This window comes from Camelus dromedarius, chromosome 6, assembly GCF_036321535.1.
Source record: "Camelus dromedarius isolate mCamDro1 chromosome 6, mCamDro1.pat, whole genome shotgun sequence".
In the NCBI taxonomy this organism is placed as follows: Eukaryota; Metazoa; Chordata; class Mammalia; order Artiodactyla; family Camelidae; genus Camelus; species Camelus dromedarius.
In genome coordinates, this window is record NC_087441.1 from 37,535,122 (window position 1) to 37,558,333 (window position 23,212).

Consider the following 23,212-nt stretch of genomic DNA (forward strand, 5'->3'; position numbering starts at 1 on the left):
GGGACGTGCCCCACCAAGTGTGGGTCCTTAGCTTCACGGAGGAAAGAATTCAAGAGCAAGCCGCAGTCAAGTAAAGGTAGATTTATTCAGAGAGATACCTACTCCATAGACAGAGAGCAGGCTATTTCAGAAGGTGAGAGAAAGGCCACAAGGTGTGGGGTGTGGGTACTCAGCTTAAAGTAAAAGTAGATACACGCTCTGTAGACAGTGCAGTCCGTCTCACTCAGAAGGGAGAACTGCTGTGAGGTGTGGGGGTTGTTAGTTTTTATGGGCTCAGTAACTTCATATGTTAACAGAAGGAAAGATTATTCCAACTACTTTGGGGAAGGGGCTTGGATCCCCAGAAATTGGGCCGTTGTCCACTTTTTGACCTTTTATGGTTAGCCTCAGAGATGTCGTGGCACCTGTGGGAGCGCCATCTACCATGTTAATAAATTACAGTGAGTGTATAATGAAGCTCAGGGTCTACTGGAAGTCAAATCTCCCACCATCTTGGACCTCAAGGCCTACTGGGAGTTGAATCTTCCACCATTTTGGTGTTAATTGCTGTGTCATTCCTTGAATGGCCATGCCCTGCCCCCTTCTCTCCTGTCTCAGAAAGAGGCCTTTGGGAAGACGTAGGGCTTCATGCAAAACCTCCTTCATCTTCAGGCCGCCAGTGTAGGGCAGAGACTTACTGTGAGGCCTTTCTACTGATCCCACCACAGCCCGCAGGAAGCTAGACTGGGCCATAGGAAAATGCCATTCTCATAGACCAGGTGGTCTCCTCTGTCTTTTTCCTCCTCACAGTTTCAGTTTTAGGAAAACATTCTTAATTTTGAATGCTTTAAAATCCTAATTTAAAAGTCTTTAAATGTAAATTTTAAGATGGTGCTAGGTAAATTTGCTAAGTAAATCTATGAATACAAAAACAATGCATGATATTTTGGTATTTAATATTTACCATAGCCAGTATGATATGCACAGAAAAAAATCAATCCAAATGAAAGAATTAACTTCGTTTGAAATTATATAGTTTACTGAATTCTTCTCCCTTTTTCCTTAATATCACGCAGGTAATATATGCTTTGAACACTAAAAATGATGAGCATGAATCCGCAATTCAAGCCCTCAAAGATGCTCATGAAGAAGAAATCCAACAAATTCTTGCAGAAACAAGAGAAAAAATATTGCAATATAAAAGCAAAGTAACAGAGGAGTTAGACCTTAAGAGAAAGATTCAGGTTTTAGAAGCATCGTTAGAAGACCACATAAAAATGAAGCAGCAGGCTTTGACAGAATTCGAGGCTTATAAGCACAGAGTTGAGGACATGCAACTTTGTGCAGAAGCCCAGCATGTCCAGCGCATTGTAACCATGTCTAGAGAGGTTGAAGAGATTAGAAGGAAATTTGAAGAAAGGTTACGGAGTTTTGGACAACTCCAAGTACAGTTTGAAAAAGACAAACGGTTGGCGTTGGAAGATTTGCGAACTGCTCACAGACGGGAGATCCAAGAGCTGCTGAAGTCACAGCAGGATCACAGCGCCTCGGTCAGTAAAGGGCAGGAGAAAGCAGAGGAGCTGCACAGAATGGAGGTGGAGGCCTTGAACAAGACACTGGAAGAGCTGAGACTTGAGCGGAAAAAGCTCATTGAAGATTATGAAGGCAAGTTGCATAAAGCTCAGTCCTTTTATGAACATGAGCTGGATACTTTGAAAAGGTCACAGCTTTTTACAGCGGAAAGCCTCCAGGCTAGCAAAGAAAAGGAAGCAGATCTTAGAAAAGAATTTCAGGGACAAGAAGCAATTTTACGAAAAACCATAGGAAAATTAAAGACAGAGTTACAGATGGTACAGGATGAAGCTGGAAGTCTTCGTGACAAATGCCAAAAGCTTCAGATAGCACTTGTTACAGCAGAGAATAATGTTCAGGTAAGTAACGAGTATTACATTCAACACGTGGGCTGTTTTTCCTCCAGTTCCCTCTTTTTCCTTTTGATTAGACCACTTTAACTTTTGTTTTCCATTTTACTTTTTTCTACTTTTCTTTTGTGAGAAAATCAGTGAAAGGGTAATTTTTATTACCCTGTAGCTGTTATATGTTACTATAGTTTCAGATATTAAAGGCCCAAAACGATAAGCTTAAGACCTTGCTGACTTGTTTATGAGAGGATTTTATTTTAGAAAAACATGTTAATATTTTCCCAGTGATTTGGGAAGGTTAAAGTATTGATCTTAGGGTTTAATTATGTTTTTTTTCCCCTTCATTAATAATAGTCTGCACATCAGTTGATATCCAGACACTTAGCAAAAAACTAAGATAGCTTTATAAACCTGAATTAAATAGGGGTATGACACAAGTTTGAAAAAAAGTCTCAGCAAAGAGTCTCTTTGTTTTATTGGCATAGAAAATTTCTTAGCTATGTTTTTAGTATCTGTGCAGCATTTAAATATATTAGAGAGGTCGAATATCGTTTCATTATTGGGTCATATTACTTGTGAAGATGACAGGTTATGTGTCACTAATACAGATTCAAAACTAGGTATTGTCAAGTGTGACTTTTGAATAAGAGAAAGTTGCTGCTGGTAGCTTAAATGAATTATATTTAACTTAGCATCATTCTTGGATATTAATTGCATATTAATAATGGCTATTTGATCTTTCTTAGGTTCTTCAAAAACAGCTCGATGATGCCAAGGAGGGAGAATTGGCCTTATTAAGCAGGCACAAGGAAGTGGAAAGTGAGCTAGCAGCAGCCAGAGAACGTTTACAGCAGCAAGCTTCAGATCTTGTCCTCAAAGCTAGTATGTCTGACCACAGTTCTTGGTGTCTTCCTCAGCTAAAACCAATACTTAAATGTTAATTGGAGACAAAATTACACGTTTCTTCTCATTTTAAAATATTGAGACTCTAAGTATGTTTAAAGAGTCTGTTATCTTATTAATTAATCATAAGACAAGCAAATAATTTAGTTTTAGAAATGTATTTCTATAGAAAAAGTTAGAGTTACAGGTTTCAAAGCACCAATAAGTCAGTCAGTAAAAGAAAAACGTTCTGAGGCTTGTCCTTTAAAAACATGTCCTTTTAAAATGTAAATATTAATATAAAACATAAACATAATAAAAACATAAATAAAATAAAAAATAAAATATAAAACATTTAAAAATACTGAAATTAGTGGAACTATATTTAAATTACAGCAGCTTCATTTCATTGGCTTATTAGTAAGGATCATTTTATGCACTAAAGCTGGGTTGCCCATCCTAATGTGGCTGGCAGGCTCATTTCATAGCTCTTCCTGGAGGAGGGGATGACCCTGTCAGTCTGAAGTGACATTGTGTCTGGGGGAGTTTGTGGGGCAGGGGAAGCTATTTGAGCGAGTTCTGTGAGGATGTCATCTGACTTGATTGGCTCATGGGTGAATCCCAGATTACCCCCTCAACTAAAGTAGCAGCTTTTCTACTTTTGCATGTATGAGAATCTCCTGGAGGGCTTGTGCAACCACAGGTCCCGGACCCCAGCCCCAGAGTTTCTGATTCTGTAGGTCTGAGGTGGGGTTGGTTTCTGACTGGCAGTCCCAGGTGCTGCTGGCGCTGCTGGTCCAGGGCACTTCGAGATACTCTGTCCTGGTGCATGCCTTCTGAGGTCCGTTTCTCACATTCACTTTTCATCTCTCTGTCTCTCCCCATACCCTCCTCCTTTTTTTTTTTTTTTTTTTGCTGTTGTCATTTATTTTCATTTTTCATAACCTTGCTGTCCTTCTCTGTCTCTTACTCTGCCTTCATTCTTTATCAGGTCTGTTGTCTACAACAAATTTAGTTTCAGCCAAACTGCTGCCTGTCATCTTTACTTTTTGCATACAAATTTCTTCCTTTCTATGTTAGAATTTAAAAGAGGAAGAGATTAGAAAAGAACAAATAACGCATTTTAGTGCCACAGTGCTAGTCAGTGCACCCTCTCTTACTTTGTTTTACTCCCAAGACTTTTGTTTCTGCCTCTAGGGAGTTGCTTCTCCTTCAACTTGTGTAGCTTGAAATTTTTAGAAATAATTAGAATGGTCCTGGGTGCAGGGAGCAACATCAGTGATGTGAAAATGGACTTCTTTCTAATTTAAGTTACTCTATTTGGATAAGAAGGATTCTCATGGTAAATATTTCTGTTTTATAAGTGAGGAAACCAAAGAACTATTTGTAAATGCAGACCTTTTTTTTTTTCTGCTTAGCTAATAAGTACAATGTGTCATTAAGTATGAACTGTTTTATAAGTGTAATGGATTTTAAATTGAAGGGATTTTCTTTTGGGGGAGTAGGTCATATTGGAATGCTTCAAGCAACTCAAATGACCCAGGAGGTTACAATTAAAGATCTAGAATCAGAAAAATCAAGGGCCAATGAGAGATTATCTCAGCTTGAAGAAGAAAGAGCTTTTTTGCAAAGCAAAACTCAGAGTCTGGATGAAGAGCAGAAGCAGCAGATCTTGGAACTGGAGAAGGTAAAGAGCCATGGAGGACCCCACACCCCCATGAAAGGAAAGGAAGATAAGTTCAGTTTCCCTCTTTTTCAGATTTGATTTAGTGTTTACTTCTGTACCACAGTCACGAACTATTTCTTTACTCTAGTAATTTTTGTTTTTATTTTGGGGAGAAAAGTTATAGAAGTTGGACTATCCCATATTGTGTATATGTTCAGAATATTCTCAATAACAATCTATAATGTAAAAACTTATGACATTCCAACCAATTCAAGGCAGAAACTGAATAAACTCTTTATTTCAGTGGAATAGCCACTACAGTTAATCATGTGTTTTTCTCTTGATGAAACATATCATTATATATACACCTAAGAAATGGCTGTAAAACTGAAAAGGATGGCAAGAATCAAGCCTTGAAAATTCATGTCCTAACATGCTGAATTTCTAAATTAAGTAAGACATATCATGTGTCAAGTAACTGTTAAACATGTATTCCAGCTTTTCCAGTGTCTACAGTACCAGGTGGGAGTTTGGGACACTCTTCCTCCTTCCCTCAACAACCAGGTGTCCTGGGAGGTATCTGATCTCCTTGTCCCTTGCTCCCTCCCATTCACCCCTGCCCCGGGTGCAGGCTGGTTTCTCTTGCCACCACTCCACAGACTCGATGTCTGCCTCAGGCTCCAGGGACATCCTGATCGCTGGCCTTGAGGATCTTGTCTTACTGTGGTACTGACTCTGCTCGGATTTGTAGCATCTCTCTTTGGGTTCTCTCTCGTTTTCCTCCTGTCTTCTTGGCCTTGCAGTGTTGTTTGTGAGCTTCCCTCCTCTCTCTGTGTCCTTACCTTTAATGTTCCTCTGACTTACTCATCTCAATCCACATGCTCATCCGTTACTGTTCTAGTAACATCCACCATCCCTTTCTCAGTGACAGCTCCCAGAGTTGTCCGACTGAGCCAGATCTTTTCCCTGAACTTGAGTCCTGTGTATCTAACTCCCTCTTGCCATATCTGTTTCTCACAAACATGTCAAATCAACGTGCCAAGAACTTTCTCCCCTCAAAATAACTATATTTCCTTTACTTCTTTTTTTTCCCCCAACCAATAGCACTATTTTCTATCTAGTTTGGTATATTTGAAACCCGGGAGCCATTCTAGATCACTGTTTTCTTCACCTCCTTATCTGTCACCAAGTCCTGTTGGTTCTACTCCCTCAGTCTGTTTTTACCCCATCCTCTCCTCTTCGTGCCCCTTCACAGACCCTTGCTATAGGCACCTGCCCTTTCTTGCCTGGATTACAGTATAGCCTCCTCACCGCTCTCCCTGCCTGCAGCCAGCTCACTAGCCTACTGCCAAGATGATTGTTTTTCCAAAAAATGTCAGTTGCTTACATTTCAGTGATTTCTCATTCCTGTCAGAATAAAATCCAGCATCCTTAGCATTAAAGACTCCTTGTCATCATTTAACTCCTGCCTGTTCCTGACCCTCGTCCCTCATCCCTCGTCCCTCCCAGCCGTGAACCCTGCCTGCCCACCACACTGCTCGGCTGCGTGGACTTCTGTCTCCCTAACTTCACCGCCTGGTCAACTGTTCCTCATCCTTCAAAATGCTGGAAATGGTTGTGGTGCACATCAGAGCTGGGTTTAAAGTTTTCTTGTCTCTCACTTCCTGATGGGCTTGTGAGAATTAAATGAGTGTGTCTTCTTCAGCTCCGATGTTTCCTCTTCTCCAAAGCCTTCTCTGATCTCGGTCTCTCCCTCTCCCTCACACACACACACACACACACACACACACACACACACACACACACACCCCTCACACACGCCACATTGTTTCCCACGCTGTCCACCCATCCAGGTTAGGCTTCCTTTCCTGTATACTCATAGTGTATGATGTATACTCCCTTCATTAGAACTTAAAATGTTATTTTGCAACAGCCTTGACTTTTTTCATCATTAGACTGTGAATACTTAAAAGGCATATAATTGGCATTCAATAAAATTGTATTGAGTAATGCCATCTGAATGGGTAAATTGGTAAGACATTTTTTGTTACAACTTTAACATGTAGGAAGACTTTTTCTCTTAAGCTTGCAGATGTGCTAACTCACACTTGGTTCTAACCTAATAATAGTATATTTTATCACTTACTTTAAAATGATTCATTTTGCCAGTGCCACCTGTCATTTTCTGAGAACACTCAATGATGTATATTCCCATGATGCATAGTCTAAATCCCATAGCATTCAGTTCATTCAAATTCATCTATTTGCTGAGTGTTCAAAGCACTAATAGCAGTAATGAAAAAAGCAGATGCGAATTATTGATCTTTTTTTTTTTTTCAATTTTAGAAAGTAAATGAAGCGAAGAAAACTCAGCAAGAATATTATGAGATGGAGCTAAAAAACCTGCAAAATAGACTGGAAGGGGAGGTGGCTCAGTTAAATGAGGCCCATTCTAAGACTCTGGAAGAATTAGCTTGGAAGCACCATATGGCAATTGAGGCTGTCCACAGTAATGCAATTAGGGATAAGAAAAAACTGCAAATGGTGAGTAACAATTCAACTTAGCGGGGAGAGGTTATAGCTCAGTGGTAGAGTGCGTGCTTAGCATGCACAAGGTCCTGGGTTCAATCCCTGGTGTCGCCATTAAGAAAATAATGCCCCCCCCCCCCCCGCAAAAAGAATAGCAAAAAAAAAAAAAAAATCCAGCTTAGCATTGCGTTGTAGATGGGTGGGTTTCTGTGATGATCCAGCTGCTGTCTTATACTCACTCTGTGAATCTCAATTCAGTGAGTAAGATTCATAGAAGTTCTTATGTGGGATGTAGTTTATTAAATTGATACGAGGCGTTTCTACTTGGTGTGAGCTGTTGTAGAAACACTGCCTAGATCCTGAGCTGTCTTTTCGTGAGGCAGCAACCTAGGTGTGATCTCTCCTGTAGACAATTTCCTTCCCTGGGAAAATGATCTGTTTTGTTTTGTTTTTTCCCTCAATTAGGTAATCAGCTTGCTAATAGTAATACATGACAGACAGTAATTATATAGTAGAAAAAAGCAAGGTGTCTGACAGATCGGGGCTGTAATTACACTGCGCTCTTTACTTACTAGCTCCTTATCTTGGGCCCCCAAAGTTTTTTGCATCAGGCTCTTTATTTGACAGATGAAGAGAAGGTCCATCTTGTAATATCCCTGTGAGGGTTAAGTGAGATTAAGTGTTAGGAACCCAGACATGTCTGAACAAATAGTGATAAATAAATGTTAGTTATCAGTACTTCTTACTGTGTGTATCAGACACCGCAGTGATGTTTTATGTTAATTTTTTCATTTAATCCTTCTAGCACTGCTGTTGGTTTCACTGCTGTACCCATTTTATTAAAGAGGTGGAGGCACAGAGAAGGCAAACACTTGCTCAAGCACATGCAGCTAGTAAGATTCAGTCAGGCCTTGAATTCAAGTCTCAGATATCAAATCCTAAGGCACTTTACCACCGCATCCTGTAGGCCTGTATTAATGGTGGTTGTTACATGTTTTACATAATAGCACTTTACAGCTTACTAAAAGCTTTCTTGTATATTCCTTATTATTTATGTCTTGAAGATTAATGTCATTTTTATTATATAGATGGTGAAATAACTTTAATAAACCTAAATGATTTACCCAGAACCACAAACCTAAGATGTGAATTGAAATCTTCTGCCTTTCTTTTCTGACAGCTAGTTGGAAAAAATATTCAACACCTAAACATTATTAAAAATTCAAACAAAACTTCCTTTTAGAAAGGTGTTTCTGTCTAAACATACTGTTATATTTATAATAGCTTAAGATGGAACTTAATGACATGTTATTTCTCAAGGCTGTGGTTGTCGTTTTCTGTGTCAGCTCACTATTCCAGGAGAGGTGTGCACAGCTTTAGTTACCTGTGTGCGTGTCGCCAGCCCTGGGTGGGCTGTCACGTGTGCCAGGTTTTATAGTAGAGCTGCTGCTGCTTCAGTAATGGCTCCCGTAGCTGTTTTTGTTCTTCCTTTTCATTTCTACGTGCCATTTTCACCTTAGCCGCCTGCTCTCTTACTTGGAGTATTTAAATTGCAGCTGCCTTTCACCTCTCGTTACCTCTGTATTAAGTTCTAAATGCTAGAATCAAGGCATCTTTCATCCGTATCATTTTTGCCTCACCGTTGCCCTCCTAATCATCCCCTCACCCATTAAATTTCAATTTCTCAACTACCTGAAAATCTACTTTCATCCATTTACATTTCTTACAAGCATTCTTTGAAACATGGTTGCCGTAAGACAGACGACATGAATTTCCTGTATGTGACCGTAGTCAAAACCTCTTATGAAAGCCTTATCTTTACCCTTGTCTTTTCTCAAAATAATTTATCCCTCGCTGCTTCATTCCTTTCTTGCCTGGGTGGCTCACGTCTGAGCCTAAGCTAAAACCAGCCTGCTTCCTGATAGTCTTTCTCCAAGGTCAAATTATTTTTTAAAGAACATTTAGCTAAAGGTGACTTCACCATTCCTTATAACTTTGTCACCAAGAAGGATATGATTATATGGAGAATCCATGCAGAAAAGAAATGACACAGCAGGTCTGAAACTGCCATCTTTAGAAAACATGGTGCAAGGTTGGCCCTCGCCTTGTGTCTGGAACTTGATTTCAGGAGGGTTCCCACCATTCCCTGATAGGAGTGGCTCACTGTGCCTGAACTGTTTATGCAAATGGTGTGGTTTATGCTGAACTTGTGCGTTCCTTCCTAGAGTCTGGAGTTTTGGTATGTGCTAGTCAGGGGTGCCTATGTAGCCAGACCCCAGTGGGAAACCTGGCACCGAGTCCCTCAGGAGACTCCCTAGTGGGCAGCATTTCACACGTGCTGTCCCGGCTTGCTGAGGAGCTCTGTGTAAGAGGGCTCTTAGAAGCTTGGGCCTGGTGTCCTGCAGGCTTCGCTCCATGTGCCTCTTCCCTTTGCTAGCTGTGCTTTGTACCCTTTTGCTGTGAGTGTGACTAAATGCTGAGTCCTGTGAGACATCCCACAAATCAGCAAACCTTGTTTGTCTTGCGGACTCCCAACACAGAGCCCTATTGATTACTTTTCTCACCTTACACCATAGAAATACTCAACACTTGTAAAATACCATGTTCTTTGGTCCCTCCATAGTTCTTCCCACATATTTTGACTTCTGCCTAGAATGTTACACTTACTCATGCCTCACCACCCTGTGCACAGCTTCAGACTGTGCTTAGGAATTGCTTTCTCTGTGAAAGTTCCCCACCAAGCTGGAACTTACCAGTTCCCCATCCAGATACTCCTATCCTCCCCATGTACATCTAAATTTAATCACATATTCTTTAATGAGCTTATTAAGGGCAGGTACCATGTCTTATTGCCTTTGTATTCCAAGTGGTAAGATGAGTAGCATGTCTGGCAAATAGTATGTTCTTCTTCAGCAAGTATCCGTTTTACTAGTATTGTTCTTTAGATACCTTAATTTTTCACTTGTTGATTCTTGGCTATGCTCAGTGCTAGGCCACTGAGTTTCAGAAATGTTACTAGATTTTGTGTTTTTATGTAAATATAAAAGAATTATGAATTCAAAAGAGAGAATTTTTTCTCATCTCACCAAATTGTCATTTATATCACACATTTTATTTTTTGACTTCAGCTTGATCTAGGCTGGTCAGATATTCTCACCATTAAAAAGATGTTTTAACTGCTACATCATAAGTGATTCACAGTAATAGAATCTAAGCCCCTAGGATTAGTTTGATTCACTGTTAACGCTGATATTAAGGATTAAGGGTAAGGCTAATTTGAAGAGCAAAGCATCAAATATAAGAACAGAACAGTCTTTTTCTTGGGGTCTTTGAAGTATACAATATTTGCAATTTTGTTAATTTAAAAAAAATTTCTTTTTCCAAGGAATTGGAGGAACAATATAAAAAGGAGAAACTAAACCTGGAAGAGGATAAAAATCAGCTTCAACAAGAGCTGGAAAACCTGAAGGAAGAACTGGAAGACAAGCTGAATTCAGCCAGTCAAGAGGCAAGAATTCTTTAGGCTAATCCATCACCTATGTTGTCTTATTGGTAGTATCTTATTTGGTAACATTGTATATGTAGGTGAGCCTCAGTGAAGGTAAAATACCTAGAGTAAAAATAATCCAGAAACTTTCATTAATGCTGGGTTTGTCATAGAACATTGATTATATCTCACCAGGTAAAAATTTACTACAAAAAATACTGGATCAAAGTGCTTTTGTGGGGAAAAGGAAAACAAAGAAGAACATCCCCTTATAGGAAAGAAAAGAAAGGAGGTTTTTCTGCCCTTTTGCAAAACACTGACTTTGTATTCTCTACACTGAATCTTCATTTAAAAAAAGAGACTTTATAAGTTCTAGATAGTGACATCTAATTTTTAAATTCTACATAAAAGAATTTACATAATATAAATTCTATATAAAAATAGTATCATTAAGCCTGGAAAAGAAAAGACTAAGAATAGAATATAATAAAATTATTATGAATCAAAAATTTGTGAATGAAATAAATGTAAAGGCAATTGGAAGGCTCTAATATTGTTTGTTCCATCCCTTTCTCTCTTTCGTCTTCGTTCACCTTTGCCCTTCACACACCTGTGCCCCGCTGCTGTCTCTTTTCCTTCCATTCCAGTTCATCCTTCATGTGGCTTGTAGACTGATCTTCCTGAAACAGGTTCTGGTCTTGACACTTCTTGTCTTGTCAGCTGTTCCTCCCTCACTAGCCCCATCTTTCCCAACAGTCTTTAAGTCCTGCTTTCTCATCACTCTGCTTCTGTTTATACAAACCACACCAAAATACAGGAGTGCCCCCGGGCAGGCTAATGATTTGCACTCAGTATTCTTTAATTATCTTTAAACATTTATCAGAGAAGGTACCAAGCACATTTGGATATAATGGAGAATTAAGATTGTCATTGCTGCTAGCTCAGTCTCTCTTCGATTGTCCGAGATCATCCGCTGCATACCTCTCTCGCAGTGCGTGATCCTTGTAGTTACAGGGTCCCACTCTCATTAGAAGGTAAGGGTTTAGTGACCATCTGTGTGTCTCATGTGGGTCCCCTGGAGTTCTACTCTCAATTCTGAGTAGTTTAGGAATTCCTTCAGCCTACATACCATAATCTCACTGAGAAGAGTTGTGATTAAATATATAATTGATTTTTCCTTCTAGTTACATTCTCATTAATGTTTTAGCACTGTGGTAACGTTTTGGTGCCATGTTAGAATGGCTCCCCAAGAATCTACCTGGCTCCTCCCTCCGTATACGCCTGCCTTTCCTTCAGCCTGGGACTTCCTTCTTGTCCTACTTTGCTGGTTAGGATCTCCAGAGATAATAAGCATTCTTGTTTTGTTTCCTGCTCTTAAAGTGAAGGATGTCAACATTTCATAGCTAATTATGATGCTTCTCTGCTAGTTTTATTTTATTAAAGCTCTTTATCAGGTTTAGAAAATTCTCTTGTAATTCTGGTTTCCTAATTCAAAAAAATTACAAATCGATGTTTATTTTTCTGCATCTGTTGAGATCATATTTTTCTTTAATTTGTTAATGTGGTACCTTACACTAATCAATTTTATAATTTTAAATCAACTTTGGATTTCTAGAATAAGTCCTAGTTAGTCATGACAGATTATATATATCTTTTCAATATAGTGCTAGATTCAGTTTTCTAATATTAATTTTAGGCTATTTGAGGTTTGAATAAGATTCCTCTGTACTTTTCCTTTTTTATACCATCCTTTCCTGGTTTTGGAATCAAGGTTGTACTAGCGTTATAAAATGAAGTAGGACTTATGTCTTTTTCTATTCTCTGGAAGAACTGTGTGAGATCAAAATGCTTTTTTAACCTTAATTGCACTGTGGTTTGTATGAAAACAATTTTTGAAACTTGTTAAGACCAGCTAGCATTGTGACCTTGCACATGAAAGAAGTTTAATGTTCTGGGTACATCCACTTATTTAATGCCATGTAGTCTGTATTCTGGTCCATTAAATCAAGATTTTAAGCTGTCTTCTTCAAATATTCTGTATTCTTTTCAATTTCTATCTTCTTGATTTATCTAAAAATTGATACTATGATAGTGGATTTGCGTATTTCTTACATTCTGTCAATTTTTGCTTTGTATATTTGGAAGCTTTGTTATATACACACAAATATAAAATTGTTTTAGCTACTTAATGAATCATACTTTTTGGCTTAGTCTGTGTTATTTGATATTGTATAAGCAGCTTTCTTTTATTTTCATATGACTGGCTTATCTTTTTTCATCCACTGATTATCCATTTTTCCTCATCTTTATGTTTACATGTGCCACTTGCCAACCACGTATAGCTGCATTTAAAAAAATATCTAGTCAGAAACTTTGCCTTTTAAATAAAGACTTTATTCCACTTACATTTATTTATTGGATGGGAAGTAGATACATCTGTGGAAGGACAGGCAGAAAGAGGGAGTAGTTCATAAAGACTGAAAGTGATTGTTTTAGAGAAAATTAAAGAAATGCACTATCTTCATAAGTTGATAGATCTTGATACCTTTACAAGTGAAATAGCCTAAAAATATAAATAGGTCAACTATGGATTTAAATAGATAAATTTATGAATGTCAGAATCATAATAGGATATTAAGGGAAGCTAGTGAATGTAAAATCTCAGGTAGAGCATAACCCTGTTATATGAAATATTATTTGGGTTCACCTTTGAAGACACAATACTAGGCTTAAATCATCAATAAAACTGACTATTATGGTCTTCTAAAATGTGCCTATAATATTTAAGTTGTGGATTTTCTTCTGGAAATAAGCTTTTTAAGTGTGTGTATAAATTTTTTTTCAATATTTCGTTAAAGTGAAAGTCATTTGGATTTGTGTATTATAAAATGTTATATCACAGTTGATATGGGACCCCACACATGGTAGGAGATCAGTAAATACTTGACATAAATCGTAGCAGTGTTTTTTGGGTCTGTATCCTAAGGCAAAAGAAATAAAAGCAAAAATAAACAAATGGGACCTAATTAAACTTAAAAGCTTTTGCACAAGAAAGGAAACCATAGACTAGAAGAAAAGACAACTACTGAAAGGGAGAAAGTGTTTGCAAATGGTATGACTGATAAGTTAGGATTAATATCCAAAATGTATAAATAGCTCATACAGCTCGATATCAAAAAAACAAACAACCCCATCAAAAAATGAGCAGAAGACTTGAATAGTTTTTCAAAGAAGAATAACACGTGGCTAACAGGCACATGAAAAGATGCTCAGCATTGCTAATCATTAAATGCAAATCAAAAACAACAATGAGATATTACCTCTCATTTGTCACAATGACTATCATCAAATAGTCTATAAATAACAAATGTTGGCCAGGATGTGGAGAAAACACTTGTACACTGTTGGTAGGAATGTAAATTGGTGCAGCCACTATGTAAAACAGTATGGAGTTTCATCAAAAAAACTAAAAATAGAATGAAACAACCATATGATCCAGCAATTCCACTCCTGGGTAAATATCCAAAGAAAATGAAAATACTAATTCAAAAAGATACATCCATCTCAATGTTCATAGCAATATTATTTACAATAGCCAAGACATGGAAACAACCTAAGTATCCATCAACAGATGAACAGATAAAGAAGATGTCATTATATGTATATAATGGAATATTACTCAGCCATAAAAAGGAACAAAATTCTGCCATTTGCAACAATGTGATAGACCTAGAGAGTATTATGCTAAGTGAAATAAGTCAGACAGAGAAAGACAAATACTGTATGATACCACTTACATGTGGAATCTAAAAAATAAAACAAACTAGTGAATATAACAAGAAAGAAGCAGACTCACAGATATAGAAAACAAACTAGTGGTCACCAGAGGGAGAGGGAAGGGAGAAGGGGCAAGATAGGCATATGGGATTAAGAGGTACAAACTAATATATATAAAATAAGTAAGCTACAAGGATATATTGTACAGCATGGAGAATTACAGCATTTATTTTGTAATAAGTTTAAAATGGAGTACAATCTAGAAAAATATTGGATCACTATATTGTACACCTAAAACTAATATAATATTGTAAATCAACTATATTTCAATAGAAATATAAAAATAAAAATTTTAAATAAAATTTATAGCACTTGATATGATGAGTGGTAGAAAGTGACTCATGTATCTCGCTCAGGTATTTAGACAGATAATGATGCCATTATTGGAAGATAGGAATTACAGGAGTAAAGATACATTAGAATCGCAACATTGAGTTGTTTGGACATGCTGACATTGAGGTGATTGTAAGACGAGGTAGAGTGCGCAGGCTTGGAGCTAAAGATCAGGCAGTTCTTGAAGCCATTTAAGTAGAAGAGCTCATTCATTGCGAAGGAGAAATCAGAAGCAGGAGAAAAAGGATGAATGGATATCAGAAAACCATGAAAACAGATACTTATAAGCAGGTAGAAGTGCCTCACAGCGTCACACAATGATTAGGGTCAGAGTATGAGGCCTGAAAAAGTTATGCAATCAAGAGTTCTTGGATGACTTTTCTATAATTTCAGTACGAAAGTTGGATGGAAACTAGAGTTAATAGGTTTAATATGAATCATAGTGATGACACTGCTTTTTTAAGACTATATGTAAATGGAAGAGAAGAGGACAATGAAGTTAAATTCCTTTTTCAACCTTACACCAAAAAAGTTCCAAATGGGCTAAGCATTGAAATGTAATATCAAATCATGAATATAAATATAAATGAAATATGCAAATACAAGTGAGAACAAGGACAAAGAAGGCCTTTTGAAATATGATGGCAGTAGCGTGAATTAAAAACAGAATATTTGTACAGTTAAAGGGAAAACTTCTGTACATCAAAACACCATGAGCAAAATTATGAGTGAGGAAAAACTGGGAGAGGTGGACTAAGTGATTGGCAAATTATATGAGTAACAGAATTTATGTTTCTAACACCATAAGAGTGTTTACAAACAGTAAGAAATTTACGGACACCCTAATTTTTTAATGGGCTAAAGAAAAAACGTGGAAAGACAGTTTTAATATCACTGTAATTTAAAAACTGGAAGTGAAATTAATGAGATGCCATTTCATTACCGTAAAATTAACAATGATAAAAAAAAAATTAAGTGAGACCATGCAGTGTTGATAAGGGTAAAGAAATATGCACTCAAAAGCTGCTGTGAATGTGAAATCATAATTTTCCTGGAAAGGAATTTAGTAGCGCATATAAAAGCCTTAAAGATGGGAATATCCTTTGGCTTATACATTTCAATGTATTTAACTTAAGCAAATAATTAAAGATTATTGACAAAATTTCGGCACTGTTTATAGTAGAAGAAATTTAGTGAAAATTGCAAAATGGTGATAAGTTATTAACAGAGGTTTGCCACAAGAATAAACTGAAGAAAGCTTATGTACAGGCCCTGAGGCATGAGAAGTTTCTAGGAATTGGAAGGATGCCAGTGTAGATGGAGTGCAATAGCAGCTGTAATTATAATTAATATTTAGTTCCTACTATGTCCCAGGCATTATTTTATATAGTCTCCCCTTTATGTTGTTTGTTTCTTTAATTCTCACAATAACGCTATGCAGTAAATACTAGTTACTAAATCACAAAAAGTTTTGTAACCTGCCCAAGTCACATAGTAATTGCGTAAAGCCAGAATTCCAGTCCTGGCGGTGTGATCTCAGAACTCAGTTCTTAACCCCAGTACCCCTCTTCTTCCTAATGAGTGTAAAGACCAAGGAGGAGTGTTGCCAAGCCAACGCTGGAGAGTTGCACAGAAGCTATGCCAGGGGGGCCTTATAAGCCTTTTGGAAAATTTTAGATATTATTCTAAAGGAAAAGGAAAGCATTTTGGAAGATGCTTGCATAGGGGGTAGTGCTTACACTTATGTTCATATTTGTAATTTATAAAATAACTCTGGTGTTTCAAGGAGAATGGATTAGAGAGGAGCAAGTATGGATAGATATTTCAGAGAGGAGGTTTCTACTTACTGTAATTCCCTCATATGCACGTTATCAAGAAGAATCTGAGTATTGATCTCTCTTGCACGTGACAGAAATCCCAGCTCAAACTGGCCTCAGGAAATTTATGAAGTCATGCAGCTGGAAAGCCGCAGGGGAATGCTAGCATCAGGCATGACCAGATTCAGAACTGAAATTGTTGATAGTGGAACTCAGTTTCTCTTTTTCGGTTGAGTCGGATTTGCTCCCTGTGTGGTAATGCCTTAAGTCATACATTCCCTTAGGTGTATGTGCAGCTGGAAAAGACCTTTTCTAAGAATTCCGTTGAAAGTCCTGAGATCACTGTGAGTAGATGAGCTTTAAACTGTGTGCCTGCCACTGAATCAGTCCCCATGGTCAACAGTGAGATGAACTTACTGGTCTGTGTTAATGAAGTGCTTCAGTCCTGGAGTTCCGGTTGAAGCCCTCCTGAGACCTCATGGGCCGATAGGGAAGAAGGTCGATTCCCCAAATGACAAAGGAGACTCTGATATTGGGAGACAACCAATGTGTTCTGCATGTATATATTTTTATTATATTTTGGAAAACAAAATTTAATCAGTTATGTTTATCACAATTTGCTTATTATATTTAATTGTGCAGAATTTTACAGTTTTTGCCTATTTAAACATATTGTCTCTAATTAGATTCTTAGTTTCTTAAACACTCTCTTTTAATCCTTTATGTAATTACTAGAATACTGTTCTTTACAGGTTTTTTTATACATTGCATTTGTATGTGTAATGCATATTTATCTGAAAATTTTCTGGATTGTGGTGGAAAATTCTCCATGTAGGTGAATTTGATTGTCCTTCCCTTATTGATTGGTACCTAATATTTGTATGTTACTTTCTAGATAAAAAATCTTTTCCCATATATCCTTGAATTTAATTATTATAATAAATCTGTGAGGTAGGTATTTTTACTGCTATTTTATAGTGGCAGACACAGAACTTTAAACTAGATTTTGTGCTAAGTTCAGTACTCTTTAACTCTGTTACAGTCTTTTCTGAAATTCATTCATTCGCTATAAAACACATTCACAGCAAGCCAAATCAACACAAAAAGTGGATAAGATACAAGAAAGCTATATAGACTAGGGAACTGGGACATAAATAGAGTGACAGAAAATTTTAAAACATTGTAAATGAATATTATATACAAATATGCTAGTAAATTTTAAAAATTAGGAAAAACTAATATTGTATGACAGTTTATAATTTTAAAATGACTTAAAGTGGCTGAACAGCCTGACCAAACCAATTATAACCATAAAAGAAACTAAATAATAGTCCATCATGTATCTAGAGATGCACTACTAGGTCTAGAGGATTTTAATGGATGAATTTTACTAAATTTTCAAAAAGTAAGTAAATCTTAGCTCTGAAAATATTTTAGAGTCCAGAAAAAATGGAAGATCTTAGCTCATTTTATGAGGTTGGCATCCTTTTAAAGATGCTAACAAGATAAAATGCTACCATCACCAGAATTGTTCAGCATGTATGTATATCTGCATGGAAAGGAGACAGGAAGTTGGGGGTGGGGGTGCAGGTCAGAGAAGGGGTTAAAAAAGGATTTTCATAGTTTTCTTTGTGATGTGTACTTACAGTGAGAAGTATTCAGGCATTAGTTTTAAATTACCAATTGTCACTTCTGTAGAGTTTGGATAAGCTTAACTGTTGTATAAAAATGAGATTTTTACATCATAGCATTTTCCTAGATAAAGTATTTCATTTATTAATCTTAGTTGTCATTGCTGTGAGTGTATGAATCTGCTTAATCAGCAAATTGTATATTTGCTCCTAATTTCAAGAATATATAAATTCAACTCAACAATTTCATGATACAGATTTTTGTGGAAACACAGAAATCACAAGTTATCTTAATTTAAGATGCATTTACCAGCATATAAATATTGACCTATATCTGTCACTTTTATAAATAGATAGAACGGGGCTCGTATGAAATACAAGTGATTCAGTTTTAAAGAGCAGGCTTTTAAATCTTTTTATCTAAAAAGTACTTTTTTCCTCAGTCTTGGGTATAATCTATCTTGCTTCAGTTCCTTTTTATAAGTATTTGATTATATGCTAGAACCAGGAATTCTCAGGAGCTTGAGGTATCCATTTATTTACATGGTTGTCTTGACAAAGGGAAATCATAAATACAGAAGTCTTTAAAATAAAAAACAACAACAGATGAAGGCTGTCATGTTGAATGCTTCTTCCAGAATCATCAAGAAAGATCTATTTAGTAAAATTACAATAAAAAAAAAGACTTTAAGAAAACAAACATCACTGTTTTGCTAGTTAATTATACTGAGGCATGTTCAAAGCCCTGTACTTACTTGCAGATTGGCCGCCTCCGAGATCTGGTAAGCAAAAGTGAGCAAGGTCTTGGCTCTGCGGAAGGACTCATTGCAAGTCTTCAGGACTCCCAGGAAAGACTTCAGAATGAGCTTGACTTGACTAAAAACAGGCTGAAGGAGACCAAGGATGCTCTATTAAATGTTGAGGTAATGTCATTATTCTGCTGTAATCTAAACATCAGCAAGGTAAAAATATAATTTATTTGCTTTGCTTAAGGTTTGCTGTAAATGTCGCCTTTAATAGTGCTTTAGTTTCCTAGGGCTGCCAGAACAAAGTACGTCAAACCAGGTGGCTTAAAACAACAGAGATTTCTTCTCTCGCAGTTCTGAAGAGTGAAAGCTCAAAGTCAAAGTGTTACCGGGGCCATTCTTCCTTCTAAAGACCTCTTGAGAGGATCCTTCCTTGCCTTTCCTGGCTCCCAGGAGCCCCAGGCATTCCTTGGCTTGTGGCAGCACAACTTCTCTTGTCTTCCCTACAGCATTCTTCCTGTGTCCTCACAGCTGCTTATAAGGATACCTGTCATACTGAATTAAGGGCTCACCCTGCTCCAATGTGACTTCAACTATCTCCAAATAAGATCACAGTCATAGGTGCTGGGGTTTGGACTTCTACGTGTCTTTTTGAATACACAGTTCAACTCTTAACGTTTAGTATGCACAATTCTTTTACCGGTAAGAGTTTGACCTCTCATGTATAGCAACTGAATGATTCTCTGAGACATACAGATTTCAGAAAGGATCTGTTTCCCCTTCCATCCCATGAAGCGGACCAAATATTTAGGCTGCCTTAAAAGGTAGAGAAGTGAATGCGTACAACTAGGAGGGTAGGAGCCAGAGATTTCTGATTTTCTCCTTCAGAGAGATGATTTAAAGCATGGGCTCTGCTGTCAGATTGGTTGCATGTGAATTCTGGACCTACCACTTAGTGTGTAACTTTGGGCACGTTACTTATTCTAAGCCTTAATTTCCTCATCCACACAATGCAGGAGGGACTGGGGATAATGATACACTTACACTGCTACTGTCATAACAATGAGGTAAACCATTACAGCACAGTGCTTAGCAAAATAGTAAGGCTTCTATTAAGTGTTGCCTTTTATTAATGTTCAGTTTTTTTTTGCTTAGAATTGGATTCAGTTTCATTTCTTTAAGGTCTTTGCCTATGTTTACATTGTCCTTCCATCAAATAGTAGAACATAATAAAAATTTTAAGCAAAGTCTTATCAACTGTTCATTTTCTGTCCTGCTGGACAAATGCAATCAAGAAAATACAGGTGCTGCGTCACGGCTTACCATAACTTTGGGTAAGCTCCTTAAAAGCAAGTATTTTCTTTACCTCTTTCCCCTCCCACAATAATGTTTAATCAAGTGCTTTGCATTCAGTAAAAGAAATACTTTTTAAGTAGTTCTCCATTCATCACTGTCTTTGGTGGAAAAAAAATAATTCCTAGAGGCCAAGTACTTAGTGAAAATGACAGTTGGCTAAGGTGGCTGAATTCAGGTTTCAGTACTGACTGTTTAATAGCCAGATCAACTGTGTAGAGTGGCAGTTGCAGCATTGACTTGCTGCTTTCTTGTTAATCTGGATATGCCCCTCAACAATGCTACAACACGTGTTATTAGCAAGTGGGTGACAGGATGGACCATCATCTGTCTCTTTTCTCTTGTCCCCTAAGAGCACCTACACTGCTGGCAAGGATCGATGGTTGCCAGTGTTGTCCAAACATTTCATGTCCAGCCTAAGCTCCAGAAAACCACTTGATTTATGCTACTCTACAGAGATTTCATATATATCATATTGTATTACTATAACACTAACCCCATGGACCACTGGTTTCAAGTTACATAATAAAAGTAGTCAGAAGCCTAAATTTCTCACAGTTACTTCAGTCATGTCAGTGAAGTATGACTGTAATGCTTAAGCTTTGAGCAGATAGTATACTTTTGATATGAATGTGAATGAATTTAAGTAATGTATCTTCCTATGTAATGTGTGTACCCTTAAAGATAATTGAATTGTTAGATACCGTGATATGGAAAGTTTAGTTAAGATTATTAATTTAACACTGACTTTAAACCATGTAGAATAACTTGTAAACTTGCAAACCTTAATAAAATATAGTTTGCTCAGGGACATTTAAAATATAAAATGGGTACCATAATTTTATTGTCAGAAAATCTCGAATAATTGTCATAGATAGCACTATCAGTTATTGTGCTGTAAGAATTTAAGTTCTAATGCAAGCACTCTGCTTATTTGAAATAAGCAGCAGTGACTTTGCTTTTGAAGACTAATCATCATTGAAAAGTTTTTATTCTGCAGGGTGAGCTAGAACAAGAAAGGCAGCAGCATGAAGAGACGCTTGCTGCCATGAAGGAGGAAGAAAAGCTCAGAGTGGACAGAATGGCCCACGACCTAGAGATAAAATGGACTGAAAACCTTAGGTACATTCTTCACTCTGTCATGGAATCTTATCTACAAAGACATGCAAAAAATGTTTCTCTATTATGTGGCTTATATTGTCTTATTGTTGAAGACATACTAGCAGCATTTTTAATTAATTTTTCCCATGATGAAATGCAGAGAAATTGGATTTTTTTTTTCTGCTTAAATGCAGATGATTTTTGATTTCATTTCCTTGACTATAACATAGGCAGATTACTGACCTGAGGTCAGAAGACTTATTGTTTTAGTACCTAGTCTGCTATTGATCATTTGGTAACTCAGTGATCTTGGGTAAGTTACCAATTTACCTTATGGTTCTTAACTATAAAATAGTCACCTCTTATTCTGAGTTGGCTTTTGAGAATTAATTAAACGCTTGGAAAACCTGTGAACAACTATACTACCATTATGAGAGGAATAATTCTCTTTACAAATTAAATGCATTTGTTTTATTTCAGACAAGAGTGTTCTAAACTTCGTGAAGAGTTAAGGCTTCAACATGAAGAGGATAAAAAGTCAGCAATGTCTCAACTTTTGCAGTTAAAAGAGCGAGAGAAAAATGCAGCCAGGGATTCATGGCAGAAGAAAGTAGAAGATCTCTTAAACCAGGTAATTAATAGCCTGTAGATTATGAAGGTTCCCTAGCCAAAGAAATAGAAATAACATTGTGTGTTAATTCACTGTATTTTGTCATTTTTCGTAGGGCAAACTTAAAATTTTTTAAATGTATAAAATCAAGATGACATATTCTTAAACACATGGAACTGTGCTCACTAATGAGGTTACATCTGTGGTCCTAAATACTGAGAAGCACTTACAGTTTTTTTGGTTTAATAACTTGAACTGAGCACATTAAAGATTTTTAATGGAAGAGTTTTATTTTTTGAAAGTATAACATCTTTTTCCAAGCCATTAGATACCATTTGGGCAATGGAAGGTAAAATTTATTACATGTTACCCTGATTTCCCAAAACCACTTACCAGAAATGAGCAGTTTACTGCTTTCTCACCAACAGGATGCTCCCTGTTTTGCTTCAGAATGACATAAATGAAAGGTGGTAGTATTTCTAAATCTATCTTCTTATGTCAGGCTCACTTTATTTCCAGAGCATTTATAACTATAATTAAAAGACTTTGCACATTTTCACTCATTTACACAACTTCTAAATTTGTGAATTCTTAACATTCTCCTGCAAAGCCAGTAATTAAATGGGACTGACTGCATGAGTCACCAGTAGATAAGCAAGTGCAGAACTTGGATAAGAAGCAGCTCAGTAATTTAGTGCCAGAAATCCACTATTATCTTTCCATTTGTGATCATGATGAATTTCAAAATAAACAGGATAGGCTTTTTGTAAGATTATTTATTACATAGGTACATACGTGCACTGTCTTTCAAGAGTACTTGGGGTCTGCCAATTTGTGTGTAGTATTTCGTGATAACTTACAATGTTACCCTGAAAAGGGGGTATACATACATGAATATTTATAAGCTTTTGTGAATAAATTTGAAACCCTTGAGACTCAGATAAAAACAGGAAAACAGCTCTCATTATAGTTGGTCACCATGTTAGCATTGCTTGTTAGCTACCTCCTGTGTACTTATTTTACATTCCTACCTGGAGATCTAGAAGGACAGATTTTCCTGGGTAAGTGGTACTACCCCTCTGTGATGTTCTTTCTGTACTTAGGAAGATTTAATTAGTTCAATTGTATGATAAAACTGGAACACATCCTTAAAAATCTTCCTTGTTTTTCAGTCGGAAAGTATTGACATAGACATTTTCTAACCGGACTTGGCACTGTAAAGAGGGCCCACCACCTCCCTCACCTGTTTTCTATCAAATTATTTTTTTCGTTATTCATTTATTCTCTCTTCTGTTAAATTGTCAGATTTCATTCATACT

At 36.9% G+C, this 23,212-nt stretch overlaps 1 protein-coding gene across 4 annotated transcripts in view; it reads left to right on the forward strand.

Annotated features, from left to right (window-relative positions):
• Positions 1–23,212, forward strand: part of FAM184A (family with sequence similarity 184 member A) — an 88,492-nt gene that overhangs the window by 31,142 nt on the left and 34,138 nt on the right. For all 4 annotated transcript variants that reach the window (XM_031456229.2, XM_031456228.2, XM_064486734.1 and 1 more), the window contains exons 2-9: positions 1,056–1,910; positions 2,648–2,783; positions 4,289–4,470; positions 6,796–6,993; positions 10,364–10,486; positions 18,845–19,006; positions 21,183–21,304; positions 21,764–21,914. In XM_031456229.2, coding sequence (XP_031312089.1) covers positions 1,056–1,910; positions 2,648–2,783; positions 4,289–4,470; positions 6,796–6,993; positions 10,364–10,486; positions 18,845–19,006; positions 21,183–21,304; positions 21,764–21,914 — 1,929 coding nt within the window. The remainder of the gene's footprint in view (positions 1–1,055; positions 1,911–2,647; positions 2,784–4,288; positions 4,471–6,795; positions 6,994–10,363; positions 10,487–18,844; positions 19,007–21,182; positions 21,305–21,763; positions 21,915–23,212) is intronic.